The sequence below is a fragment of the Meleagris gallopavo genome, chromosome Z (genome assembly GCF_905368555.1).
Source record: "Meleagris gallopavo chromosome Z, MGAL_WU_HG_1.1, whole genome shotgun sequence".
NCBI classification, from domain to species: domain Eukaryota; kingdom Metazoa; phylum Chordata; class Aves; order Galliformes; family Phasianidae; genus Meleagris; species Meleagris gallopavo.
The window spans coordinates 13,515,992-13,540,308 of NC_139435.1; the positions used below are offsets into that span (position 1 = coordinate 13,515,992).

The following is a 24,317-nucleotide window of genomic DNA, read 5'->3' on the forward strand; positions in this document are numbered from 1 at the left end:
CCCTGCTCCTGCTGGCCACACTATTTCTAATATAGGCCAGGATGCCGTTGGCCCTGTTGGCTCATGTTCAGCCAAGCATCAACCAACACCTCCAGGTTCCTTTCCTCTTTATAGTCATAAAGCAGTTCCAACTTCAAAGTTCAGCATGCCACTTCCTAATAACCAATAATCACTGCTAAATCATATTTTCTGAACTTGCATAAATACCAGTCAGGTACCACGTTGTCCCACATACAGATGACCTTGTTAAAACAGTGAAGATGGGCTTTATTTCATCAAAACACTATCTGAAATATGAACATACTAGAAGCAAGTAAAACAGAAAACAGTCAAGCAAGGTTGGAGAAACAAAAACATAGCCACCTAGAGTTCACATGCATCTCCAGAATTATTATTTTGCATCTGTTGAACAATTTCACATTTGGCATTATAAATATCAAATATGCTGACTTAAATGTATTTTAGAATGAACACATAGCCTTATTAAGTTGAACAACTTAATTTAATGCTTCCTTAATAGATGACATGACATTGTGACACTGTGATGCTGAACTCAAGAGATCATTTTCACAGAACTTAATTCCACAAGGTGAAGGAAAGCTCTATTTTCTTAGCACAGTTCGGATTGAATTCCAGTTTTGCACCCTTCTGCAGTAATTCTAATGAGGAAGAGCATGTCTCTCTGTTATTCAGAGAGGCATCTGAAAAGTGATACCATGATACTGACCATCTTTCTTACAGATATTATTAGATACAGCAAAGTCATGAAGCTCACATACTATAAATACACATAATAGTTTCTGTGCATAATGCAAAATACTTTTGCTTATTTTAAAGTGTATAACTATTTTTTTCAAATACAGGGATGAAAGACATGCAAAGGACCACATATTCTATGCATACAGTGCACTTCCATAAAATCAATTTCTCTCAACAATTTATGTAAGCAAAATGTATACACCTTCAGCTAGCAGAGCTGGAATTCCGACATGTAAGCTAGACTGCAACAATACAATCTTTACCGAGGCAGCTTTGTCTATGTGAGCCAAAAAACAGATTGAGAAACTGACACATCCACTTGCCTCTTTACTCTCTAAACATTGTCAGATGGTGCAAAACAATCCAAGACTGAACTAAAGTAACGTATTTAGAGCAAACTTTTACTATTTAAACCCATATCAATTCTTAGAGATACAACTTACGAGAACATTGTCCTTCAGAAGGCAGATAAACTAGCCTAATAGCAGGTTCACACACAAATTCTGAACTCACACTAACAACAGTGAAATTGTATTTGCCTCTAATTTAGGTCATTACAGTTTTGCACATTTTAGAAGTGTGCAATCTTTTTAATTGAAATTAATTAATTAAGTAATTAAAGCCCAAAGGTGAGTCATTTCTCACTGATTTCCTCATGAAACTTAGCCATTCCTACCCAACACTTTACAAATATACACCGAACTTTAGTAATTCATCAGAAATCAAATACAGTTTAAGTCTAATAGAAGCTCATAGCCTATCCAGCCTTTACTAAATCAACTCATATTTTTCTCAGTTATTGTTATTATATTTAAATCAGAGACAGCTTACAAACTACCTTACAAGTATTACAAAAATCTGGCGTATTATTTGTAGTAAAACTGGGTGTTTATTTCAATGGATCTGAAATATATTGATTTTGGATAGGCACATGAATGCGTACTACTCATGGAAATCATAGTAATTTACTGTCACTCCTAGATACTTACAAGCTACTGCACTACAAACTTTCCGAGATACTACAGAACTCAAAGCATGCTGCTCTAAACTGAAATCAGTATATATGTTTTAATGTATTTGCTGTTCATTTCAAAGCCAAATTTTGACCATGGACTTTTAAACTGTTAGGAATTGCTGATAAAGGATAATGTTTAGTATATTTTGATGAAGAGTCAGTTTTTGACCAAAACAGACCATTCAGTGGCATCACTAGCTACTATTAAAATATACAATCAAAGTACACATATTTTCACCAAAAATCAATATGACTTCTTTATCACCCAGTCTGTCATAGCTCAAGAAAATTTGCACAGCCTGGAAAACTTCAAAGTTCTTGAGACTGCTTGTAATGATAAAAGTGTAAAATTCATTGCTGTGCAAATTATTTTACCTGGACACTTTTGTACTTTTAAATGAAAAGAAATATTTTCTTACTACATGGTTTTCCAGTCCCTCTTTTTAAAAATTAGTGAGGGTAATACTAAGTATACAGAGGAATCACATACTTATCTCTAATTTCTTTAGCTTTCAGAAATAAAAGAGGTCACCACTTCTAAAGCAACATAGATTACACACATTCAAGACAATAGTTTTTCTGATATATTCATAGATTTCAGGTATTCAAAGATCTCAGGCTAGCCCACTTTCCCGGTTATGTTTATCAGGATAGTTAACCAATATTACCAGAAAACAACAGGACAAAAATAATTCTTTACTGGTAATCAGTTACAACCAGTCTGTTTCTCTAACAGCATGCGCATTTACAAATTTCAGAAGGACTAAAGAGTATTAGTACTGGTTTGGAAGGAAAAAAAAAGCAGTAGAATTTGTAGCAGATAAATATGAGAAAAAATGCATGCCCAATGAAAACAGAGCCTACTGAATATTTTGGAACTACAAATTTCTGAGACAAAAATGATAGCTGTAATTATTACTTATGTATGTGGCATCAGCCACAACTGCTTACATACTGTGAAGCTTTTCCTGTTGTGCTTCCACCAGTGTAAGAACAGAGCCAGTTTTTAAATAGCCAGCATCTTATTAGTAACAGCATCTTCCAAATTAGGAAGCACTAGGAAGCAAATTATCACAAATACTACATAAATAAACCCATTTACTTGAAACTTCTTTTACCACACTATAACAATTCTCTAAAACAACTCTATAGAGAAAAGGCTTTTTGCTTCAATAAGATTTATGTTGGGAGCCACCTAGAAATAATATTTTTCTTGAATATAGAGAAAAAAAAATGAAAGGATGCAACTTACTTTGTGGAAAACTTGGAGAAACTAAATTTTACTATTTTCCAACCCTGAAAAGAAGGGGAAGAAGTAGAAAACCCCAAATCAAGACACTGTCTTCAAAGATTGCCAGTATTTGTCAGGGCTTTTATCTAAAGTTCTAGGCAAAACCAAAACATAAAGCAAATTGAGATAATTGTCTCTCAAATAATCAGACATCTATTCTTTTATCCGTCTTTTGAACAAAGTGCTCTGCAAGGTGCATGGGGAATACTAGCACCATAGCTCTATGAGCTTCAACACACAGCTTGGGGGTGTCCTGCCATAGGGAATAAAGTTTGGAGAAGGCATTTTTTCTTCTCTCAGTTTGTAGCAGTTTCTGTTTTGCCAGATTGCTATTTAACAGAAACACATCTTTTTCAGTCAAGCCACTGGTAAGAAAGGACAAAAACAGATTTCACAGCATATTTAAAGAAACGGTGGATAACAGTTTCTGGACAAAATCATATACCTTTAGTTTTGGAACAGATACTTGTAAAATAAGCTGCAGTGCCTGAGTACAGGCAGAGGAACAATACTACTTCCTTTGTCAATTAAGTCAACACACAGCCATTTGTTTGTTTGCTTCTCCAAAAGTGATATCTTGAAAGATTAGATGACATCTCCTTCCCTATTAAAGGCTCATTTGCCAACAAAGAAAGTCAATAAGAGAGCAACGTAAGTCATAGCTGGATGTTGAAATGAGAATTATAGCAGGACTAAGCAAGAAGTAATCTGAAGAACCTGAAGGTAACTTACCAACACAAAGCCATTTCTCAGTCCCAAAACTGACAGTGTGGAAACTACTGCATTTCATTTAAAGCATGAAGCCCTATCTCCTCTAATGCAGTTATTTACCTCAGTACTTTCAGTGTTAAGGCAGATGTTCTTTAGATGAAAATATGTATTTGGGTATGGACTGTGCAAGAGTAAATAACAGGATACAGAAAAACACTAAGACATTTCATCTCAATTTTTTTAATTTTTTTTTTCCTTTTGGTTTTACTTTTGCATTGTGTTTGATCTGTTTGACAGCACTTCAGTATGGCATATAACGCAGGCAACAGCAAAAGCATCCATGCCTGTACGCAAACAGCGGTGCTCTACCTGTTACAGACACGGCAGTGAAGTGCAGCCACGCTTTGGAGGTACAGCAGTGGGAGATAAGAACTATCGGCACGAGCGTCACGCAGCTTGGAAGGAGATTGCCAGGCAGAAAGGATGCGCCGCCTTAACGTACGTAACGGCGGGAAAGGGTGTAGCGCCACCCCGTGTCTCCGTCCCCCACAGCCCCCGAGAGAAGGCGCGGTCCGCCGGAGCTGCCGCGCGTGCGCACGGCGCTGCCGCTGCGCTTATGGCGGCGCTCTGTAGCTTTAGCGTCTCGCGGTGCCGAGCGCGGTGACGTGTACGGGCGGCGGGCGATGGCCGAGGCGGGGAGCGCGATGTCCGCGCTGGGGCAGCGGCTGGAGGCGCTGGGCCGGCGGCTGGCGGCGCCGAGGGGAGCGGGCGGCGATGGTGAGGGACGGCCGTAGGGAGTGGAGAGGGAGGCCATTTCCCTCGTCCCCGGGTACCGCCCGTCCTCCCGCCAATAAAGAGTCGGGGCCCGGGGTGAGACCGCGGATCCGCGGAACGTTGAGGCTGCTCTGTGGAGCGGGTGGTGAGGCTGAAGCCCGCCCCTGTGTGGCACCGCTGTGCCCGTGCGGTGTGCGGCGTTGCCCGCAAGGCCCTCCGGTCGTGGCTGCAGGGCAGGCAGCGCAGAGCTTGCGTGAGGGCTGCGCCGTTATTTGCCGCTGCGCGCATCACGAGGGCTGACCCTGCTAAGGGAGCACTGTGTTCTTCTTCAGGTGTCTTCTTAGCAAAGGGCTCTGCTGCTCTGGAGAAACTAAAGGACCTCTGTAAAGAAGGGAAAGAGAAAGCACAACATTCCACGATTCTACAGCTTTATACACAGGTAGTGCATACAAAGCACCTTAACTGCCCGCTTTTGGTGTGTGGGAGAACGGTAGGTTAGAGCAGGAACTGATCTGCATCACTGAGCATGGGTGGTAGCACAGAACACACATGAAATAGGGGTCTGCTTTTATTTGGGTTAGGAAATGAGTTGAGAGTTGACACTAAGTATTCTGTTACTGTAGGACATGAAGAGTTAGGTCAACTGTAAACAACCATACTTTCAACTTGTTACTTTGTAAAATTAAGAATTACTTTAAAATTGTAATCCTTTATAAACTGTAACAAGTGTGCACTTGTTACTGCACACCATCATCTGATTATTTTGCTGGTGGTATTTTCACATTGTCTATCTTCTTGCTTCCATAGGCTGTCTTAGACATTACCTATTTCGAGGAAAGCCAGCTTGTGGATGAAGATTTTGCAGGGGAATCTTCATTGCAAAAAGTTAAAGAACTTATCTGTATTCTTTCAGACCCAGAAGACTTAGTGAGGGAATGCAGCATAAATGAAGAAGTGAGTATTAACATTATTCATCCAGAGAATTAATTATTTATTACTTAAAAGTCAAAAATCTGATTTGCGGTAGTAGCACTTGTATTTTTTTTCCCCAATGATTTTAAATTTTGCCCAACACAAATACATTTTAGCTGTATTTAAATAATGATTCCTGAAAATAATTTTTCAAGTAACTTGTGTGCCCAGAATTTTCCTTACTAACATTTCCAGATTCCGGATGCTTTTGACAACATAAATGCAAAGTACTGGACATATGACTGAGCACTGTTGTTAAGCACAGCCTTTAAAGATGGAAGTTTAATATGTATGCATGCATGAGTGTGTATGTGATACCTCGGATGGCTTATTTTTTGGCTTACAGTTTGCTGGATTTTATTTCAGCCTGTCAACATCCTTAGTACAGATTTGGTAGAATGTCTTTACTGGAGAAAAGGAGCCCTACTTTATATGTATTGCCATACAGCAAAAGAAAGGAGCGAATGGATGAGAGGAAACATTGCTTTATTTAAAAAGGTAAAGGAGATTTCGTGAAGTGCTCTGAGGGTATGAGTGCATGTAAGTACAGTTGAAAGCATGATTTTTCTCTTTTAAAACTTGTCTTCCTTCCTCCCCCCCCACCCCCTTTTAAATAAGACTGGGGAAATTCGTACCTTCAAGTATTTTTGGCTATCATTAAATTAATGAGAATTTATCTAATTTTTTTCCTTTTCTTTTAAACTGTATTCAGTGTCTTAATGATGGAGTTCATTACCTGTTGAAGATGCTTAGCTTTAGATGCCCTCTTCATTTAGATGGAGATGTCTCGCTTCAAGATAAAGACACGGCTAGGCTACTCAGTGAAGGTAAAAAAAAAAAAAAAAAAAAAAAAAAAAAAAAAGTACAGCACGCACCAGTAACTGCTCCACTTTATGAAATCTTTATTATATTTTTTTTTTAATTTCATTTGCATTCAAAGACTGTCATTTTTTAGAACAAAAACGGCAAACAAACTTTAGGGAGGAATAATTGCATGCACCAATACAGGCTGGGGGATGAGCTGCTGGAGAGGAGCTCTGCAGAGAGGGACCTGGGCGTCCTGGTGGACGACAGGTTGGCCATGAGCCAGCAGTGTGCCCTCGTGGCCAAAAAGGCCAATGGCATTCTGGGGTGCATTAAGAAGAGCGTGTCCAGCAGGTCGAGGGAGGTGATCCTCCCCCTCTACTCTGCCCTGGTAAGGCCTCATCTGGAGTACTGTGTCCAGTTCTGGGCTCCCCAGTACAAAAAAGACAGGGATCTCTTGGAAAGAGTCCAGCGGAGGGCCGCAAAGATGGTGAAGGGCCTGGAGCATCTCCCCTATGAAGAAAGGCTGAGTGAACTGGGTCTGTTTAGCCTTGAGAAAAGACGACCGAGAGGGGACCTGATCCAGGTTTATAAATATCTGAGGTGTGGCGGCCATAGTGGTGAGGCCAGTCTCTTTTCAGTGGTACGTGGAGACAGGACGAGGGGAAACGGACATCAGCTGCAGCATAGGAAGTTTCGCACGAATGTGCGTAAGAACTTCTTCACGGTGAGGGTGACGGAGCGCTGGAACAGGCTGCCCAGGGAGGTTGTGGAGTCTCCTTCTCTGGAGATATTCAAGTCTCGCCTGGACGCCTACCTGTGCGACCTGGTGTAGGGAACCTGCTTTGGCAGGGGGGTTGGTCTCGATGATCTCTAGAGGTCCCTTCCAACCACTACAATTCTGTGATTCTGTGAAACAAAAAAAAAAAAACAAAACAAAACAGATATGAGAGAAGTAAGCAGTAATGCTGCTACTGCTTAAAATGTTCAAATGTTAATGCTCAAATAGCATCTTGTTGGACTTTTGGAAGGCACATAGGTACTCTAGTATGAATATACATCACTATACCAGCATTCAAAGAAATGCGGTACTTCTCTAGAATAAATAGGCAAACACAATTAGCAGAATATTTATATGCCCATCTTAAATATATAGATATTATGAAATGGCAAAGTGGGTGAAGTAATGAGCAAGACCTTAATCCACATTCTCTTCTGGGGAGCTTCAGTCATATAATTGTAGAAATGTGTGCTTTAGTCTATCTCTCAAATAGGCTTATGTTGCCTTTGTCAACATTGTTTACTGCGTTAACTAGGAAAAAAGTAACAAACTGTATATTTGTTCACAAGAGAAGAATAAAATACCTGATCTAAATTGTGTTTTGCAGGTATATTTAGTGACACCCACTTACTGGCCATGATGTACAGTGGAGAAATGTGCTACTGGGGACTGAAATACTGTAGAGAGGGAAAGCAGGAGAACCTCAGGATGATGGACTCGGTGTCCGGCAGTGAGCTGGGCTGCAGATCACAGGGTGCACTGGTGGATTTCCGAGAGCTGGGCAAAACCATGTTAACGAAGTACATTGCTGTGTGTGAGGGGCCTTTAAAAGACCAAGGATGGAACACAACAAGTGCAAACCAGATGCTATGTTACCTCAGGAAAACCCACAGCTAGATTTTTTGCTATTGCTCTCGGAAGCTGCTCACTGTGTGATGAGAACTTATAGGATGACTGTCTGCACTAGGCTGAGACCTGCTGTGCCTCGAGCCTGCCTGCTCGTACACAATGTATGCTCAGTTGCATTAAAGCATGAGTTCAAAGAACGCGCGGAACGGCGGTCCAAAGTGCTGTGCGGTAGTGCTTCTGGAACGCGTGGCCATTCAAGAGCTCCATCGAATCGCGGGTGACGTTCCACACGGGCGCTGCTGACGGCGCAAACTCCACGCTGGCCGCGGCGGCGTGTCCTCCTCCGTGCCCCGGGCGGGCCGGGCCGGGCCGGGCGCCGCCTTCGGCCGCGGAGCGGCTGGCAGCGGAGCGCGGCGGTATGGCGGCTGGCGGCGCGGCGGGGCGCGGCGGGCTGGAGGCGGCGGTGCGCGGCCGCCTGCGCGAGCTGCGGGAGCGCTGGGCGTGGGGCAGCCGGGAGCGGGGCGCGGCGGCCGCCGAGCTGGGCTCAGCAGTCGGCACCGAGGAAGCGGCGGAGGAAGTGAGCGCCCTGCAGGCGCTGCCGGTGAGCGAGACCCTCCTTCTTCTCCGGCACTGCGCGGGACCGCGTAAGGGCGCGGTATGCAGTGAATAACCCAAATTCCCCGCTGCAGCAAGGGAGGGACTCCGCGGTTCCTAGGCCTTCCGCATCGGGCAGCAGGGATAACGCACCGTGATGCGCGCCACCCGTATCCTACTCTCCCTCTGCGCCTCTCGGTTTGTCGGGCTCCCGGAGCGCTAACCCCCTGCTGTGATTGTTTGCAGATCGACGTGCAGCTGTACATCATGTCCTTCCTCTCGCCCCAAGACCTGTGCCGCTTGGGGTGCACGAGTTGTTACTGGAGGGTGGCTGTGCAGGACCCCCTGCTGTGGAGGAATTTTCTCCTGCGGGATCTCCCGATTTGGACATCTGTTGATTGGAAATCTCTCCCAGACGCAGAAATTTTTAATAAAGCCTTTTCACAAGTCAACGATGAAGCCCTATATGATTATATGGCAGCGTAAGTATTTCTCTGTTCTCTGATACAATTTACAAGCCCTGCACGGTAGCCCACAGACAGGTTTTATATTTACGATAGAAAGATTGTGTGGTACGATGATGCTGAATAAATGTTGATGGTTCTTAAACCCATTGCCTGTTTTGGAAATCTGATTTCCGGTTGTATGACAGTTTGGTCAGTTTGGAATTCAGCATGAATGTAAGATGCTTTGAGAAAGCAGAGCATTTTGTAAACTGTACCAACTATGCCACAGGAAAACAGGAGAAGCTGCAAATCCTGGTGATGTTGATGAAAATGTTAAGTACAATGAAAATTAATTTCTTGTTTTAATAAAAGTACTAAAAAGTATTTCAAATACAGCAAAATGAATGATTATTCCTTATCTCTGAATTAGAGAGAATGGATCTCTCTAAGCCAGAGATTGGACTATTCTGTGGATAATTGTTTGGAAGGTCACAGCCAGCATGTTGTGGTCATGACTATAAAGGCTGGTCACAAGTGCTGCCCCCCATGAGTCCGTTTTGGGACCAGTGCTGTTCAACATCTTTATCAGTGACACAGACAGTGGGACTGAGTGTACTCTCAGCAAGTTTGATGATGACACCAAGCTGAGCAGTGCAGTTGATACAGTCGAAAGGGAGGGATGCTATCCAAAGGGACCTGAACAAGCTTGAAAAGTGCGACCATGAGAACCTAATGAGGTTCAACGAGGTCAAGCGTGTAGTACTGCGTTTTGGTTAGGGCAGTCCCAGATATATGTCTCTCCACAAGCTGGAAATGGAACTCATTGAGAGCACTCTTGTGGACAAGGTCTTTGGGTTCTGGTGGATGGAAAGCTGAACACGAGGCAGCACTGTGCACTTGTGGCCCAGTAGGCCAACAGAATCCTGCGCTGCAACAGAAGAGGTGTGGTCAGAAGGAAGAGGGAGATGATTGTCCCCCTCTGTTCTCCCCTTGTAAGACCCCACTTGCATTACTGCACCCAGCAGAAGAAAGATGTGGAACTGTTGGGTGAGATCCACAGGAGAGCTGGGAAGATGACAGGAGAGCTGGAGCACCTCTCCTGTGAAAAAAGGCTGAGGGAGCTGGGCTTGTTCAGCCTGAAGAGGAGAAGGCTCTGGGGAGACCTTATTGTGGCAGTACTTGAAGAGAGCTTACAAGAGGGGAGGATTACACTAGAGGGTGGTGAGGCATGGGTTGAACAGAGAAGCTGCGGATGTCCCATCCCTGGAGGTGTTCAAGGCAGGATTAGGTGGGGCTCTGAGCAACTTGATCTAATGGATGATGATCCTTCCTATGGTGGCAGGGTTAGAACTGGTTGGTCCTTTAGGTCTCTTCTAATTCAAGCCATTCTAGATTCTTATGCTTTTTATATTTTATTTTCAAGACTTAGGAGGAAAAAAAAAAAAAAGTAAATATTGAGAGTGAATGGAATAACAAGTAGTACTGTTTTAGTTCTGTTGATTACTGGCTAGAAGATAAAGTCTGTGATTAGAAGTAGTGTAGTTTAAAATCACAGAAACCTCTATAGTGTGTTTGGATAACTGAACAAAAACTCCGTGACAGCTGATTATTCAGTTGTGGTTTTTTAAACTTCAGTGCCCTTCGTTACTTTGTAGTAAAAGTTTTTCATTTGTAGTTACATTTTCCCAAGATGATTTCATGAAACTCGGTTCATGAAGAAGTGCACTAAGACTCTACAGTCTTTTTGCCCTACATCCTCACTTTTCAGCTGGGAAAGAGGTATTCTGAATGTGAAGTAAAACATATTTCTGATTTCAAACATAGGATTTAAATATTCTTAGGTCTGACTACTTAAGAACATCATATATTTGAAACCATCTGTCTGGTTGCCATTGTGTCACAGAATGGGTTGGGTAAAGAACCTTTAAAACAATCTAGCTTCAACCTCCAACAGTGGGCAGTGTTGCCACCCACTAGATTAGGCTGCCCATGCAGACCCCCATGCAACCTCTTATCCTAACAGTGCAGTGTTGGAGTTTCTAATTTTACTTTTTTTTTAATAATAAGATTTATATTAAAGGTTTGAAAAGTCGGTGTTTGGAATTTGGATGAACTGATGCTTTTACCTTTTTTATGGTGATGTCTGAAATCATCAGTTTGGAACTTTCAGTAGTGCATTTTCACCCCTTGCTTGAGTTATAGCAGTAACAAAGCATGAGAAGCGTGGGACCTAAATAAATGTTTATTGGTTAATGCCACTTTTGTATTTTGTGTTTAATTTCTAGTTGCATCTATTTTAACACAGATATAAAAAAAGCTGTCCCCAGACCAGAAGAAGTTTGAAATCAAGCCGCCCTCGGTATGGTGCTGTCACTTCCTTTTTGCAATCACTGGTCACGCAGTCAGAACCTCGCTTTGCTATGTTTGGACCCGGTTTGGAAGAGCTGGATGACTCTTTAGTACGAAAGATGATGACATGCCCAGAAATCCTGCTAGTGGCTGGCTTACCTCAAAGACGAATTCATGGTAATGATAATGATGGTTATTGTTTGTATTAATTTTAATTTTATGAACAGATATAACAAAAAGCACTAGGGGAGAAATGGAAAAAGATTTTTTTAATGCTCTCCTTGAGAATGAAAAGCAAACTGGTAAAAAAAAAAAAAAAAAAAAAACCTCTCTGCATGTATTTATTCAAAAGGATAAATAGACATTGGAATAATGTTCTGTTGCTGCAGTGAATTTAATGATTTAATTTAAAAAAAAAAATCAAAGGTATCAAGATTTTGTTATTTTTTTATTTTGATCCTAAATTCCATGTCAGAATTGCTGTGGTAATAGAAATTTTCCTTTAGATCTTGTTTGCAGTTATGTGGTTAAAAAATTGCATTTGTGTTTTTTATGCGGGAATTCAAGACTGATTGTGTATCTGATTCAGTCATCCAGTGTCAAACAGAGTAAATTTCAGAGTTGTAGGACCATGAAAAGGAATTTTGTCAAAGTTTAAAAACTTTGTTTTTAACATCTGTAATTTCACTTACGTCCAGATCTCACAAAAACTTTATTTCCTTTATTTAAACACAGCATAGTTGGAATTATTATATTATCACTGTGAGAAGTGTGAAAATAGAACTTCCTAGTTATCTTTTTTCTCTCCTTTTCAATTCAATTTGTTGTAAATAGTCCAGAAACTTTTCTGTGCTAGTTTAGGGTGACAGACAAGTTTAACTCCTCTCTTAGCTTTCTAGGTTCTACACTAAATGTTAAATGTATGGAAATACCTTCTTGTTTTCTTCTAATGCTGCTTATTTTAGTTAAATTAACTGTCTGTGTGGCCAATTTAGAGCAGGTGTAAAATTTCATCAGGAAATAATGTATACACTACCCCTAGCAGCAGCATGTTTGTATGTATCCATTTTACTGCACCACTGGATTTTTCAACCTGGAACTTGATTGTATTAAATGACAAAGTGTTTGTAATTTTTTATGCTCTTTTTTTTTTCCTGTAGGAATTGGATCAGGAGTCAGTTTTCAGATGAATAATAATCAAAAATTCAACATTGTGACATTGTACTCAACCACCAGGTTAGACTATTTCTCCAGAAAAAAAGCACAATTTCTCAGTTATTTCATACTTCTCTTGTTTGTTTTGTTTTTTAATGTGACTCCTTATAAACTGAAACTTCAATACATATCTTCACTCCTTCTCTTCCCTTCTTCAACTGCTAAATTTTCATATGGAAGAAATAAACTTTATTTTCCTAATTTTATATATTTATCATGCATATTTGTTAGGCATAACAGGTCCTCCTGTCCCTCTTGATACCTTAAAAGACAATAAACATATACTAGTTTGTGTTTTCAGGTATATTTCCATATGTATCTCTCAAATTGCTTATCATCTATAAACAAACAGTAGAAAAAATGGGTAGGGAATGAAAATTTTTGGTGGCTTAGAATACTTTCCTTCCACTTTACTATGCTGCCTAGATTTTGTTTTTGCATTCTCTACTTAATTAATCTGACTATGAAATATTTTAATATCTTGCAGTGTGGAAAGAAAGAGAGCGAGAGAAGAGCAAGCTGCTGTTGTGAATAAGATGTTCTACCTAGAGAACAGCATTGTAGGAAATCAGCAAGCTGTGCAGTACAATGTAATAGCTGAAGTTAAAAAGGTGTGCGAAGTAGTTGATGGATTCATTTATGTTGCTAATGCAGAAGCTCATAAAAGTAAGGAATTTCTCTCCTTTTTTAATTCATATTTTGTGAATGGAATTTATGGATAGTTGGAATGTCGTAAAGATTTGTGAAAAGAATGAAATACATGAAAATCCGTGTTCGGACTGCTTCACTTCTTTAGTGCTGTTTCTTCAGGTCTTACCTATCCTAAATACTTTACATTATTTTCCTGTGAGGGGTTATGTCCCCTGGATTTGGTTATGATTAACACTGGTAAGGCTGCTATTTAGGCTAGATCTAGTAAATGATTTGAATTTACTAAATTTATATATATATATACACACATTATATATATACACACATACATATACATACACACATATAAACTAAAGAGAAAAAAAACCTTGGGGGTTAGGAAGGAAGAAAACCTGGAATTATAGTAGTGGTGGAACAGCCTGGAAACAGAGCCTGCAGAAAAACTGCAGTGTAAGATGCAATTAACCCAGATCAGGACAGTCATATATTAAGAAGAGTCCAAACAAGTATCATGTGTTTATGTACATCAGTTTTAAATAGATAAAAAGGGTTAATTCAGGAAATAAGAGGTATACTGAGGCTGCAGACTGTATAGTGTGTCAGTATTTCTCAGTTGCTTGTTGTAGTCTTGGACTCTGCGGAGTATCTGGAAAACACTGTGATATTAAGGACTTGATTAAGCTGTATGTGTAATTTATAGAGCTCTTTAAATAACAGTTAAGTATGATATAAAGACATGATCTAGCCTTGAGAGTAGCAGAACTAGATAATTTGTCTTTCTTCCAGTCCTGTTTCCTCAACTCTGAGACGTCATATATCTGAAAATTAATATATATTTGAAAATTATATTTTATATATATGGAAATTATATTTTACATACTTGAAAAAATATATAAATAAAATTAAAAACAATTGAAAATTAATATGTATGAATGTTCTCCTTGAGGTTTACGTGTATTTAATACTCATGTATTTATTAAAAATTGTTTCCTAGAGCATGATCGTGACGAGGAACTGGCTCATATTTTGGCTATGATTGATCCAGCCCTTGGGCCTCCTAACAGACCTCTGCTAGTTCTGTCTTGTGTCTCTCATTTTGGTGTGGAAAGGATTCCTTGTGTTTATATGGCACATCAGCTGCAACTAAATCTGCTACCTCGACCCTGGATGGTACTTGCTTTTAAATCTTTATCCTCTGTTTCTAGATGGCTTAAATGTAATGTAAGATTATTATAGTTCCTGAACTGTACCTATATAAGAAAGTGTACAGCTTTCAACAATAATATATTAGCACTCCATCTAAATGAAGAATTTAGTGTATCTGGTCCTGTAAGATAAACATTAGCCAAGCTGACCATAAAGATGGTTTGGCCAGGTGTCCACACAAGAAACTTCAGATGGACCCAAAAGGGAAAGAAGTGTGAAGTGCTAGTCTTGAAGGAATTAAGGAAGATTCAGTTAATTTAAATTTAAATTTCCTGAATCACAATCCAAAGCCTTAACTGTAAGGTGGATTTTTCTGACTTTTTTCATGAGACTCTTAATTATCACTTGTTTGGCATGATGTATTGAGAGAATGTAATAGTTTAGTCTAGTTTGGTCGGTCAGTTTAGTCTTTAGAAACCATCTAGTCCAACTGTCTTATCTCTTCAGGGCTAACCAAAAGTTAAAATATATTAGTGAGGGCATTATCCAAATGCCTCTTAAACACTGACAGGCACAGGGCATCGGGCACCCATCCCAGAGCCCTGTTCCAGTGCATCCTCATGGTGAATAAACATTTCCTAATGCCCAGTCAACCTCATCTGGCACAGATCTGTGCCCTTTCCAGCCTATCATCCCAGAAGCAGAGTCCAGCACTTCCCTCTCCACTTCCCCTCCTCTGAAGTTACAGACTACAATGAGGTCACCTCTTGGCCTCCTCTTCTCCAGTCTGGTCAACCCAGGTGTCTTCAGCAATTTCTCACAGGACATACCTTCCAGCCCTGTCATAATGAAGTACCTTAATATCCTTCCTTTATTGTGGATTTCAACTGCACACAATATTCAAGGTGAGGCCACACCAACACTGAAGCAGGAGAATCACTTCTGGCTGGCAATGCTGTTCAGTGTCCACAGCAGTGTGATTTGCCCATTTGGCTGTCTAGGCACTCTGCTGGCTCATGCCGATCTGCTGTCACCAGCACACCCAGATCCTTTCCTGCTGACCCGCTTTCCAGCCACTCCCATGTGTGCCTATGTCTGGCATTGCTCTCTCCCAAGAGCAGTTCCCTGCATTTCTTTTGTTGAACTTCACACTGTTGATTATTGTCTGGAGGTTCAAGGTATCTGTATCTCTTTCCAAGGCCTCCAGAGGGTCAAAGCACCTCCTGGTATTACAGCAAACTTACTGAGAATGCATTTCACTTTTGCATCTAAATCACTGATAAAAATGTTGAACAGAACTGGTCCTTCTGTTGAACCTTGAGTTCTTGACCAATCAATTTACTTTTTTTTTTTTTTTTTACCTGAAGTGCTAGACCCATTCTTTCATGCTTGCCAAGTGCAGTATTTATCATTATGGCTCAGTTACGTGTAACTTGTTTTTGATAATGTTGTGTAGCCAAAGAATCAGGAAAAGAAATCCCTATTTATTTCCTTTGCTTTCTTTAAGAAAAATCTTTAGAAGCTTTTTCTTTTCAGTGTAACATTTGTAATAGGCACTTTATAATACATTACAAAATCTGAAAAGAAATAATATGTCTCGAATTGTAAAGGTGTTGGCATTTTTTCAGCGGAATTTTTCAGTAGCTTCTCATCTCCAAAGTAAAAAAAATGTTCTCAAGTAGCAATTGAAGTAATTGAAATTAAATTCACCAGAATATCAAGAATGCAGGGCTTTTCTAATGAATCTCATAATTAATTCCGTAAATAACATTTTCATTTTGCACCTTGCTTTCAGGAAAATTGTTCTAAGGGGTCTGGAAGTGAGTGTAAAAATGTAAATTTGATAGATTTCTGACTAAAGATAAACATGGAGTGCAGCTAAAATATAATTACATTGCCTGTTAACTGTAATATGTAAGATTTTTAAAATATTATTATTTTTACAGGTGCAGGACACTGTAGCCGCAACTTTAAGTGGATTGCTAAGTGGAATTGAGTGGCTCTTGGAGGAAGCGGACTGTAAAAATGCACAATAGTTGAATTTATTTTGTTTTACTGTATAAAGATTTCTGTGTTTTAGAATTCACATGAAACGGGAATCTCATCTTGACTCAGAAATATCAAAAAGGAGGTTTAAAAGAAAATCTAGCATATATTTCAGTGCACATAAATAATTAACATTGTTAATTAGAAGGACAAGTAAGGTTTCTTGGGTTCCTGCAGCTGATGAAGAATTTACTTCATAAAGGTATCTGGGTGTTTTTTTTGTGTTTTTTATTTGTTTGTTTGCTTGCTTGCTTTGTGTTAGTTTCTTCTTTAAATCTGGGGCCTTCAGACTGCAATGTTTCCTAAGAATATCTGATAATCTAATCTTTTCTGTAAATATACCAAACACCAGGTTAATTTATCAGTGTAGTCACATTGCACACATCATACATTTAGTGATTTTATTTAGTTAATACAAATTCAGAGAGAGCTCAGCAGTGACAGTTGTCTGACCAAAGAAAATACACTACACTGTATATTGCTCTTGGCTCATCTTTTGTAGGTTAACAGATAAATAGTATATTTTTCAGAATAATATATTTCTCCCCTTTTTTTTTCCTTCCCCTGAAGCAACTCTGGGATAAGAAGTAGTGCTTGGGGGAGAATTACAAGAATTTGTGGAAACGGACAGGCAAAATCCCTTGTGTCAATCACGTGTTTCTTGTTTGTCATCTTATTTGCCAGTCCACCACAAAACACGTAAGCATCTTCAACTTTCTGCTGCAGATAGATTAGTTTAAACTGACATACATGTTGCCATGAATGAATATTAAATGGAATGATTAATCTTTCAGTGCTTAAGGACCTGTCAGTTACTCAAATAATTGCTGCCATTTGCAAATGTGAAATATCTGACTTGAAATTTTCAACACAGTTGCAAATATTTTTGTAAAAAGGGAAACAGCACTTCAGATCTGGAATGGTGTTTTTTTGTATTGTTGTCTTTTGAGATAGTTCTGCTCCTGGTCTTCCACCTTTTAAACAATTTTTAATTGTTGAATGAATGTTTAGAGACTTCCCTTAGCTTTTTTTTGCATATGAATGTATTTGTTCTGTTTTGTTTGTAGTTTATTTTCCTTACCTTTCTCCATAGAAATGCAGTCGTCTTGAAAAACTTTTTCTTAGTGCCTAGATAAATAAATGGCTACATGGTGCAAGTACAGCTATAACTACCTTTCTCTGGTATGTGTTTGTGCTAAACACAGCTATTTCAGGAACATTCCATTTAGGAATTCTCTTTCTCTCTCTCTCTCTCTTAATGAAGTAGTATAGAGATGGGAAGTGTTGTCTTATTTTTTCGCATACTTATCCTGTATTAACTCAGTTTTCTGGACTTTTTCCCTGACTTCGTATCAGGGCATGTTTGGAATGAAAATCTATGGGAAGCCATACTATGCTAATTCTGCAACTAACTCTGCTTTGATAGAGTATGTGTACTTTGTCCTCTGAAGTAGGATGCAAAACATGGATAACTGGAGAAAAATTTCCACACATTGGGTGCATGTGAACTTCCTGCTAGTCACAATAATTCTGTAGTGATCTGTCTACTTGAATGCAGCATCCTGATTCTGTGTTAGATACTACAAATATTTGTTTCTGTCTGATCTTCCTTCTACTTTCTAAAGAATAAATTATTTTTTTATAAATGGCATTTCTATTCTTCTTTCCTTTTATATTACGCTCCTCCCCATACCTGCACATGCACAAATGTTTACAGCCATGCTGCTGTAACAGGTAAGAAGCTGTCATTGTAAAGTTAACCATTAATGAAAACAATATTATTGAACAATATTATTTAATTAACAGGTACTTATTCATTATCGTTTTAAAAGGTCAAGATAATGTGAAAACAAAATTCTCCTTAACCTAAAGGACTTGGGTTAAATTAATTTAGAGTAACTTAATTAAGCGTTTTTAAAGGTGCTGCCTCAAAGATAGACAGTGGAAATTGGAAGTCTGTGGAGCTGCATCAGTGGAATTTCAGAGCTGGTGGGACAGCCTGTATGGCTGTAGTGGAACAGGACTGTACCCTGGGGTGCTGCAGGCCCAGCACTGCGACCATGCCAGGGAGGGCGGTGTCCTGCTCTGCTCTACACTGTGAGGCCTATCCTCCAGCAACGGGTGTGGGTTTGGGTCCCAAAGTACAGAAAGGACACAAAAATCTTAGTGTGTGTCCAAAGAAGGGCTACAAAGATGGGGGAGGGTCTGGGAGGCAAGGTGCATGTGGAGTGGCTGAGGGCCCTGTGTGTGCTGGGTCCAGAGCAGAGGAGCCAAGGGGAGGCCTGATGGCAGCTGCAGCTCCTCACAGGGAGCGGAGGGCAGCGCTGAGCTCTGCTCTGTGTGACAGCGGCAGGGCCCGAGGGAATGCATGGAGTTGTGCTAGGGGAGTGCTGGGGTTAGGGAAAGGCTCTGCACCACAGGGTGGTGGGCATGGAACAGCCTGCCTGGAGCAATGGGCATGGCCTTGAGCTGCTGCAGTTCATGGGGCATTTAGGTAACGCTCTCAGAAATAGGGTTTGAATTTTGAGTGGACATCTGTGGAGTCAGGAGTTGAACTTAGTGATCCTTGTGAGTCCCTTCCAACTCTATCATTCTATGATACAGCTGTGGAAAATGTGGATAAGAGTGTGCGCTTTGCATATGAACAGCTCAGATGCAGAGAGATAAAAACCATGGAATGAGTTAAGAAGCCACATGGCAAATGATTATTGCACAGAAGAGCTGTAGATTTTGTTTAGATCTAGTTTTTTAAGATTTCACACAGAACAATTACTATGTAAACTCTGGACTTTGGTGAGCTTAGAAGTGTAATAATGCACATAAGTTTCATAGAATCATATAACCACCAAGGTTGGAAAAGACCTCTGAGATCACCCAGTTCAACTATCCACCTACCATCAATATTTCCCACTACCTCATGTTCCTCAGTACAACATTTAAATGTTTCTTGAGCACCGCAAGGGCTGGTGATTCCACCATTTCCCTGGTCAGCCCATTCCAGTGTCCCTCAAAGAAGAATTTTTTCCTAACATCCAACCTGAATCTCATCCGGTACAACTTCAGGCCGTTCCCTCTAGTCCTATTGCTAGCATCTCGCTCAGATTATCAAAGCAAGAGGAGATTCTTTGATATTATGTATACCCAATCTGAGATTAAGCAACAACGGTTGAAACGTTGGTCCAACCAGTTTATTACACTGGTCACTGGTCACTAAGAGGAATTATAGGCGGTGTCTACTATGAATTAGGGTGATGGGGAAGGGAAATTGGGAGATAGGAAAGAGGAAAGAAGCAAGAATTACATAAAGCAGGGATAGTCACCACCAAGATCCAGCAGCTTTACATGCTGTTCTGATGGTCCAAGGCCGACACAGGAGCAGAAGTGCAGGGGAGAGCCAAACAGAGTGGCCGGCCTTAGGAAGGAAGCAGGTACAGACAGAACAGGAGAGTTGTCAGCAGGGAGGTGTCATGTTGTGAGGCATCTGATGTCAGACACAAAACCTCTTGGTTGTAGGTCCCTTTTCTATCTTCCTTCTTCTGCCAACATGGCATTCCTGCGCACTTTGGTAAGAGTTACACGCAGCACCTCTGAGATGACCATATCCCTCAAGATGAGCCCACACAAAAGACTGGTTTCCAGCCCGTAAGCTGCTACCTATCTCTCTCTCCTTGCCTCTGGCCTCCAAATCTTCAGAAAAAAGATTTCTCCAATTTTGACCAGAACTTTCCTGGACTTGTCCACTTGTGTTCCTCAGCAAGCTTTGAGACAAAGGTGCAAAAGGAGTAATCTCTCATAGCTAGATATATGGGAGAAGAGACTGCCTGCCACCTCAGCACAACCTCTCTTCAGGTTGTGAAGAGTGATAAGGTCACCTGTAAGCCTCCTCTTCTCCAGAATAAATAATTCCAGCTCCATCAGATGCCTTTCATAAGACTTATGCTCCAGACCCTTCATCAGCTATGTTGCCCTTCTCTGAACCCGTTCCAGGGCCTCCATGTCTTTCTTGTGGCGAGGGGCCCAAAACTGCACACAGAACCCGAGGTGCTACCTCACCAGAGCTCAGTACAGGGGGATGATCACTTCCCTACTCCTGCTGGCAACACAGTTTCTGATACAAGTCAGGATGCCATTGGCCTTCTTGGCCACCTGGGAATATTGCTGAGCGCTGACCAGCACCCCAGCTCCTTTTTCTCCACACAGCCATTCTGCCCCAAGCCTGCAGCGTTGCCTGGGGTTGTTGTGGCCAGAGCGCAGAACCCGGCACTCATTCTTGTTGAACTTGATCCCATTGGCCTCAGCCCAGCTATCCAGCCTGTCCAGATCTCTCTGTGGGCCCTTCCTACCCCAGGTAGATCGACGCTTCCTCCCATCTTGGTGTCATCTGCAAACTTACTGAGAGTGAATTCAATCCCCTCATCCAGGTCACCAATGAAGACGTTAAACAGGACAGGCCCCAGTTCTGACCCCTGGGGAGCACCACTTGTGACTGTTCACTGGCTGGATTTAACTCCATTCACCACCACTCTCTGGACCTGGTCACGCAGCCATTTCTTTACCCGGCGAAGAGTGCATCTGTCCAAGCCACAGGCTGCCAGCTTCTCCAGGAGAATACTATGGAAGACAGTGCCAAAGGCTGTGCTGAAGTTTAGGACTTAAATTTCAAAAGTAGTTACAATTTGAATACTGGCATGTCTCAAAAATATGTTTTATATTTATTTGTAATACATTATATATTATTTATAAATAATATTATGTTGTTTACGTTTTTATTGATGAATGACAGTGATGGATTTGTGAACCTTTTTTTCCCTAGAAATCTTGCTATCTTTTAGAAGGATTCTAACAATGTTAGAAGCTCATTTTCCTACTCACTGTTTGTTTAGAAAAAGTTCACAAAATAAAAACAAAAGTATAAAATGAAAACATAGCTATAATAGAGCTCAGTTCCTGCACATCTTCCACACCAAAAAATAAGTGGCTATGGGGATGCTAATTTTCCTAGTCTTTGAAACTTAGAGTAAGAAGAATGCCTGCTGCGCACTCCAAAGTAGCTGGTGAAGAAAGTTGGCACAGCCACAGGACAAAGGAGGTGGGACACCGAGGACGCTGTCAGTAAGCGGCTAGTGTCTGCGGCTCCTGCTGGAGTGGCCCTTTGCGGTCGCAGAGCGGGCAAGCGCGGACCCTTAAGCTCCCTGCAACCTCGTCGCATCCCTGTAGATGGCATTACTGATGTACAGCAGCTACTGGCGAGCTCCAGGCGCAACTGACAAAGCAGTTTCAAGTCACGGGTTTTGCTTTTCTCACACAGAAGCAGGCGGTTATAGAAAAGCATACGAGAAAAACAACTCCCAAAAAAATCACAAAAACAAAAACAAAAAACACCCAAAGTTTTCCAAAAGATTATAGAGAGAGCATATGATGTCACTCTTCTTTTTTTCGTCCATACTAATCATAAAATCACAGAATGGCTCGTGTTGGAAGGGACTTCAAGGACTACCCAACCGCAATCCCCTGCCATGGGCTGTGTTACCACCCATCAGTTCAGGTTGCACAGAGCCTCATCTAACTGGCCTTGAACGCTTCCGGGCAACCTGTGCCTGTGCCTCATCACCCTCTAAAGAATTTCCTCAAAACAAATAATTGAAACCTCCTCTCCTTCAGATTAAAACAACTCCTTCTTGTCCTATAACTGTCAAACAACTTGAAAAGTTTGTCTCTCTCTTGTTGTAAACTCCCTTTGAGTACTGAAATGCCACAATAAGGTCTCCCCAGAGCCTTCTGCTCTTCAGGCTGAACAAGCCCAGCTCCCTCAGCCTTTTTTCACAGGAGAGGTGCTCCAGCTCTCCTGTGGATCTGGTCCAACAGTTCCACATCTTTCTTCTGCTGGGGCCCCCAGGCCTGGGTGCAGTACTGCAAGTGGCGCCTCACAAGGGGAGAACAGATGGGAAAAATCATCTTCATCTCCCTGATGGCCACACCTCTTTTGGTGCAGCCCAGGTTCTGTTGGCCTACCAGTCTGCAAGTACACAGTGCCAGACCATGCTGAGCATTTTGGCCAACAGTATCCCCAAGTCCATCTACACAGGGCTGCTCTCTGTAGGTTCTTCTCCCAGTACACGTATCTGGGATTTTCCTGACCTAAGTGCAGCACCTTGCACTTGGCCTTGCTGAACCTCATTAGGTTCTCATGGTCCCATTTTTTAAGCTTGTCCAGATCCCTTTGGATCGCATACCTTCCTTCTGTTGTATCAACTGCACTGCTCAGCTTGGTGTATCAGCAAAATTGGTGAGGATACACTCAGTCCCACTATGTCACTGATAAATACGTTGAAGAGCACTGGTCCCCCTCACTAGCTGGTACTGGTACTCCTCACCAGCCCCCACCTGGACGTGGAGCAATGGGTACTGAAAATCTAGTGAATATTAATATCAATTTTTATGGAAGTGTTACCACTAAAAAGAGTATCTGGAGTCACTGTCAGCAGAATGTATGGAAATAATAGTTGGACTATTGCAAGATGGTTGAAAATTTAGTACGTGATTTAATTTTTGTTTTGTGACATTTTATTGTGAGTGGTTCTTGATAAGATAATCTCCTTATGTCAGAGGGTTTCCAACCTACTGGCTTGCCTGGCCTATACTGAATGAGGAGATATTGTCTTAGGCAACATATAAAATGTACAATATGGTTAGTGTATGTAAGCAAGAAAGCTTCTTTTATTTTTATTAAAACATAAAAAAGGAGAGAGAAACAACAACACAAAACTAGTGGGATATTTCACTTTGTTTTTGTGCAACAAATGCATCAGTCTGATTCAATGACAGTGGTTGCCATTCTTAGTGAGCTCTTGAAGTGTACATCAGGGATTTCTGATGATCTTTTCTTCTTTCTGTACTTCATCCTTGAAAATAGTTTTCACTGATCTACATACTGCCAAAAGTACTGCATCCAGGTCTGGGCCCTCCAAAACAGGCATGACATGGAGCTTTTGGAGAGGGTCCAGAGGAGGGCCATGAAGGTGATCCATGAGATGAGCATGTCTCCTACAAAGACAGGCTGAAGGAAAGGGCTCCATCAGCCTGCAAAAAAGATGACTCTGTAGAGATCTCATTGCAGCCTTCCAGTATTTAAATGGAGTTTATAAACATGAGGGAAATAAACTTTGGGTAGATGGGTACATGGGTAGATAGTGATCGGACTAGGGGGAATGATTTTAAACTAACACAAGGGAGATTTAGATTAGATGCCAGGGAGAATTTTTTTACTGACAGAGTGGTGAGGTCCTGGCACATTTCCCAAAGAAGCTGTGGATGCACCATCCCTAGATGTGTTAAAGGCCAGGTTGGATGGGGCCCTGAGAATTCTGATCTAGTACTTGATCTAGCAGCTGGTAACCCTGCCTGTGACCATGACGTCCTTTCAAACCTGAGCCATTCTATTATTCAATGGTTCTATGAAAAGTCATGACATAGATAAGGCATGATTGTGAAGTGAGGGATATTTTACTCTGGTAAGAGAGGTCTGATAAAAGTCTGGTAAAAAGACACGATTAGATTTTTCTTTGAGTTACATATCTGACTGCAAGTCAGTATATACCCTTTGAAATTTGGCGGTAATATATTTATGTTGATTGAAAATGGAGTTGCAAATATACAAAAAAATGGCGACGCTTTGAAATCTTGAAACCCATTTATAAATTCCCTTATCAAATTGGAAAGCAAGGCTGCACATTTTCTGCTATTCATGGGATTTTGTTTAGGCAATGTATCAAAATCCATAAACTTATTTGCCATAACTTGAGTTGGGACTACACAGCTTGCTTCCCATGTCCCAGTTTCAGCCTAGCCAGTGTTGATCACACACTGATGTGTGGTTATGGTGAGCAACGGATGTGCACCTGGGGCTGGACAAGG

The 24,317-nt window shown here is 41.1% G+C and overlaps 2 protein-coding genes across 3 annotated transcripts; both read left to right on the forward strand.

Moving 5' to 3' along the window:
• The first annotated feature begins 4,338 nt into the window (after window positions 1–4,338).
• RIMOC1 (RAB7A interacting MON1-CCZ1 complex subunit 1) lies at window positions 4,339–8,153 on the forward strand. Its single transcript, XM_085213511.1, has 6 exons — window positions 4,339–4,553; window positions 4,883–4,989; window positions 5,358–5,504; window positions 5,889–6,020; window positions 6,235–6,349; window positions 7,715–8,153. Exons 1-6 carry the CDS (start codon window positions 4,460–4,462, stop codon window positions 8,002–8,004), a joined length of 885 nt encoding a protein of 294 aa, XP_085069637.1. The 5' UTR covers window positions 4,339–4,459; the 3' UTR covers window positions 8,005–8,153.
• A 148-nt stretch (window positions 8,154–8,301) lies between these two features.
• On the forward strand, window positions 8,302–18,054 carry FBXO4 (F-box protein 4). Of its 2 annotated transcripts, none has more exons than XM_085213509.1 (7): window positions 8,302–8,611; window positions 8,797–9,032; window positions 11,302–11,522; window positions 12,506–12,581; window positions 13,048–13,226; window positions 14,206–14,381; window positions 16,304–18,054. In XM_085213509.1, the coding sequence occupies exons 1-7, from the start codon at window positions 8,375–8,377 to the stop codon at window positions 16,391–16,393; spliced, it is 1,215 nt and encodes a 404-aa protein (XP_085069635.1). In that variant the 5' UTR covers window positions 8,302–8,374; the 3' UTR covers window positions 16,394–18,054. The 2 variants fall into 2 exon arrangements, with proteins under 2 accessions (XP_085069635.1, XP_085069636.1); XM_085213510.1 differs by having other exon boundaries at window positions 8,302–8,557.
• The last annotated feature ends 6,263 nt before the right edge of the window (window positions 18,055–24,317 follow it).

Bases quoted from the DNA above. Each gene is read 5' to 3' on its own strand.
- RIMOC1 (XM_085213511.1), top strand. From the start codon at position 4,460: ATGGCCGAGGCGGGGAGCGCGATGTCCGCGCTGGGGCAGCGGCTGGAG. The intron at 4,554-4,882 runs GTGAGGGACGGC...GTTCTTCTTCAG, and splicing joins GAGGGGAGCGGGCGGCGATG to GTGTCTTCTTAGCAAAGGGC. The intron at 4,990-5,357 runs GTAGTGCATACA...TTGCTTCCATAG, and splicing joins TTCTACAGCTTTATACACAG to GCTGTCTTAGACATTACCTA.
- FBXO4 (XM_085213509.1), top strand. From the start codon at position 8,375: ATGGCGGCTGGCGGCGCGGCGGGGCGCGGCGGGCTGGAGGCGGCGGTG. The intron at 9,033-11,301 runs GTAAGTATTTCT...ATTTTAACACAG, and splicing joins CTATATGATTATATGGCAGC to ATATAAAAAAAGCTGTCCCC. The intron at 11,523-12,505 runs GTAATGATAATG...TTTTTCCTGTAG, and splicing joins ACCTCAAAGACGAATTCATG to GAATTGGATCAGGAGTCAGT.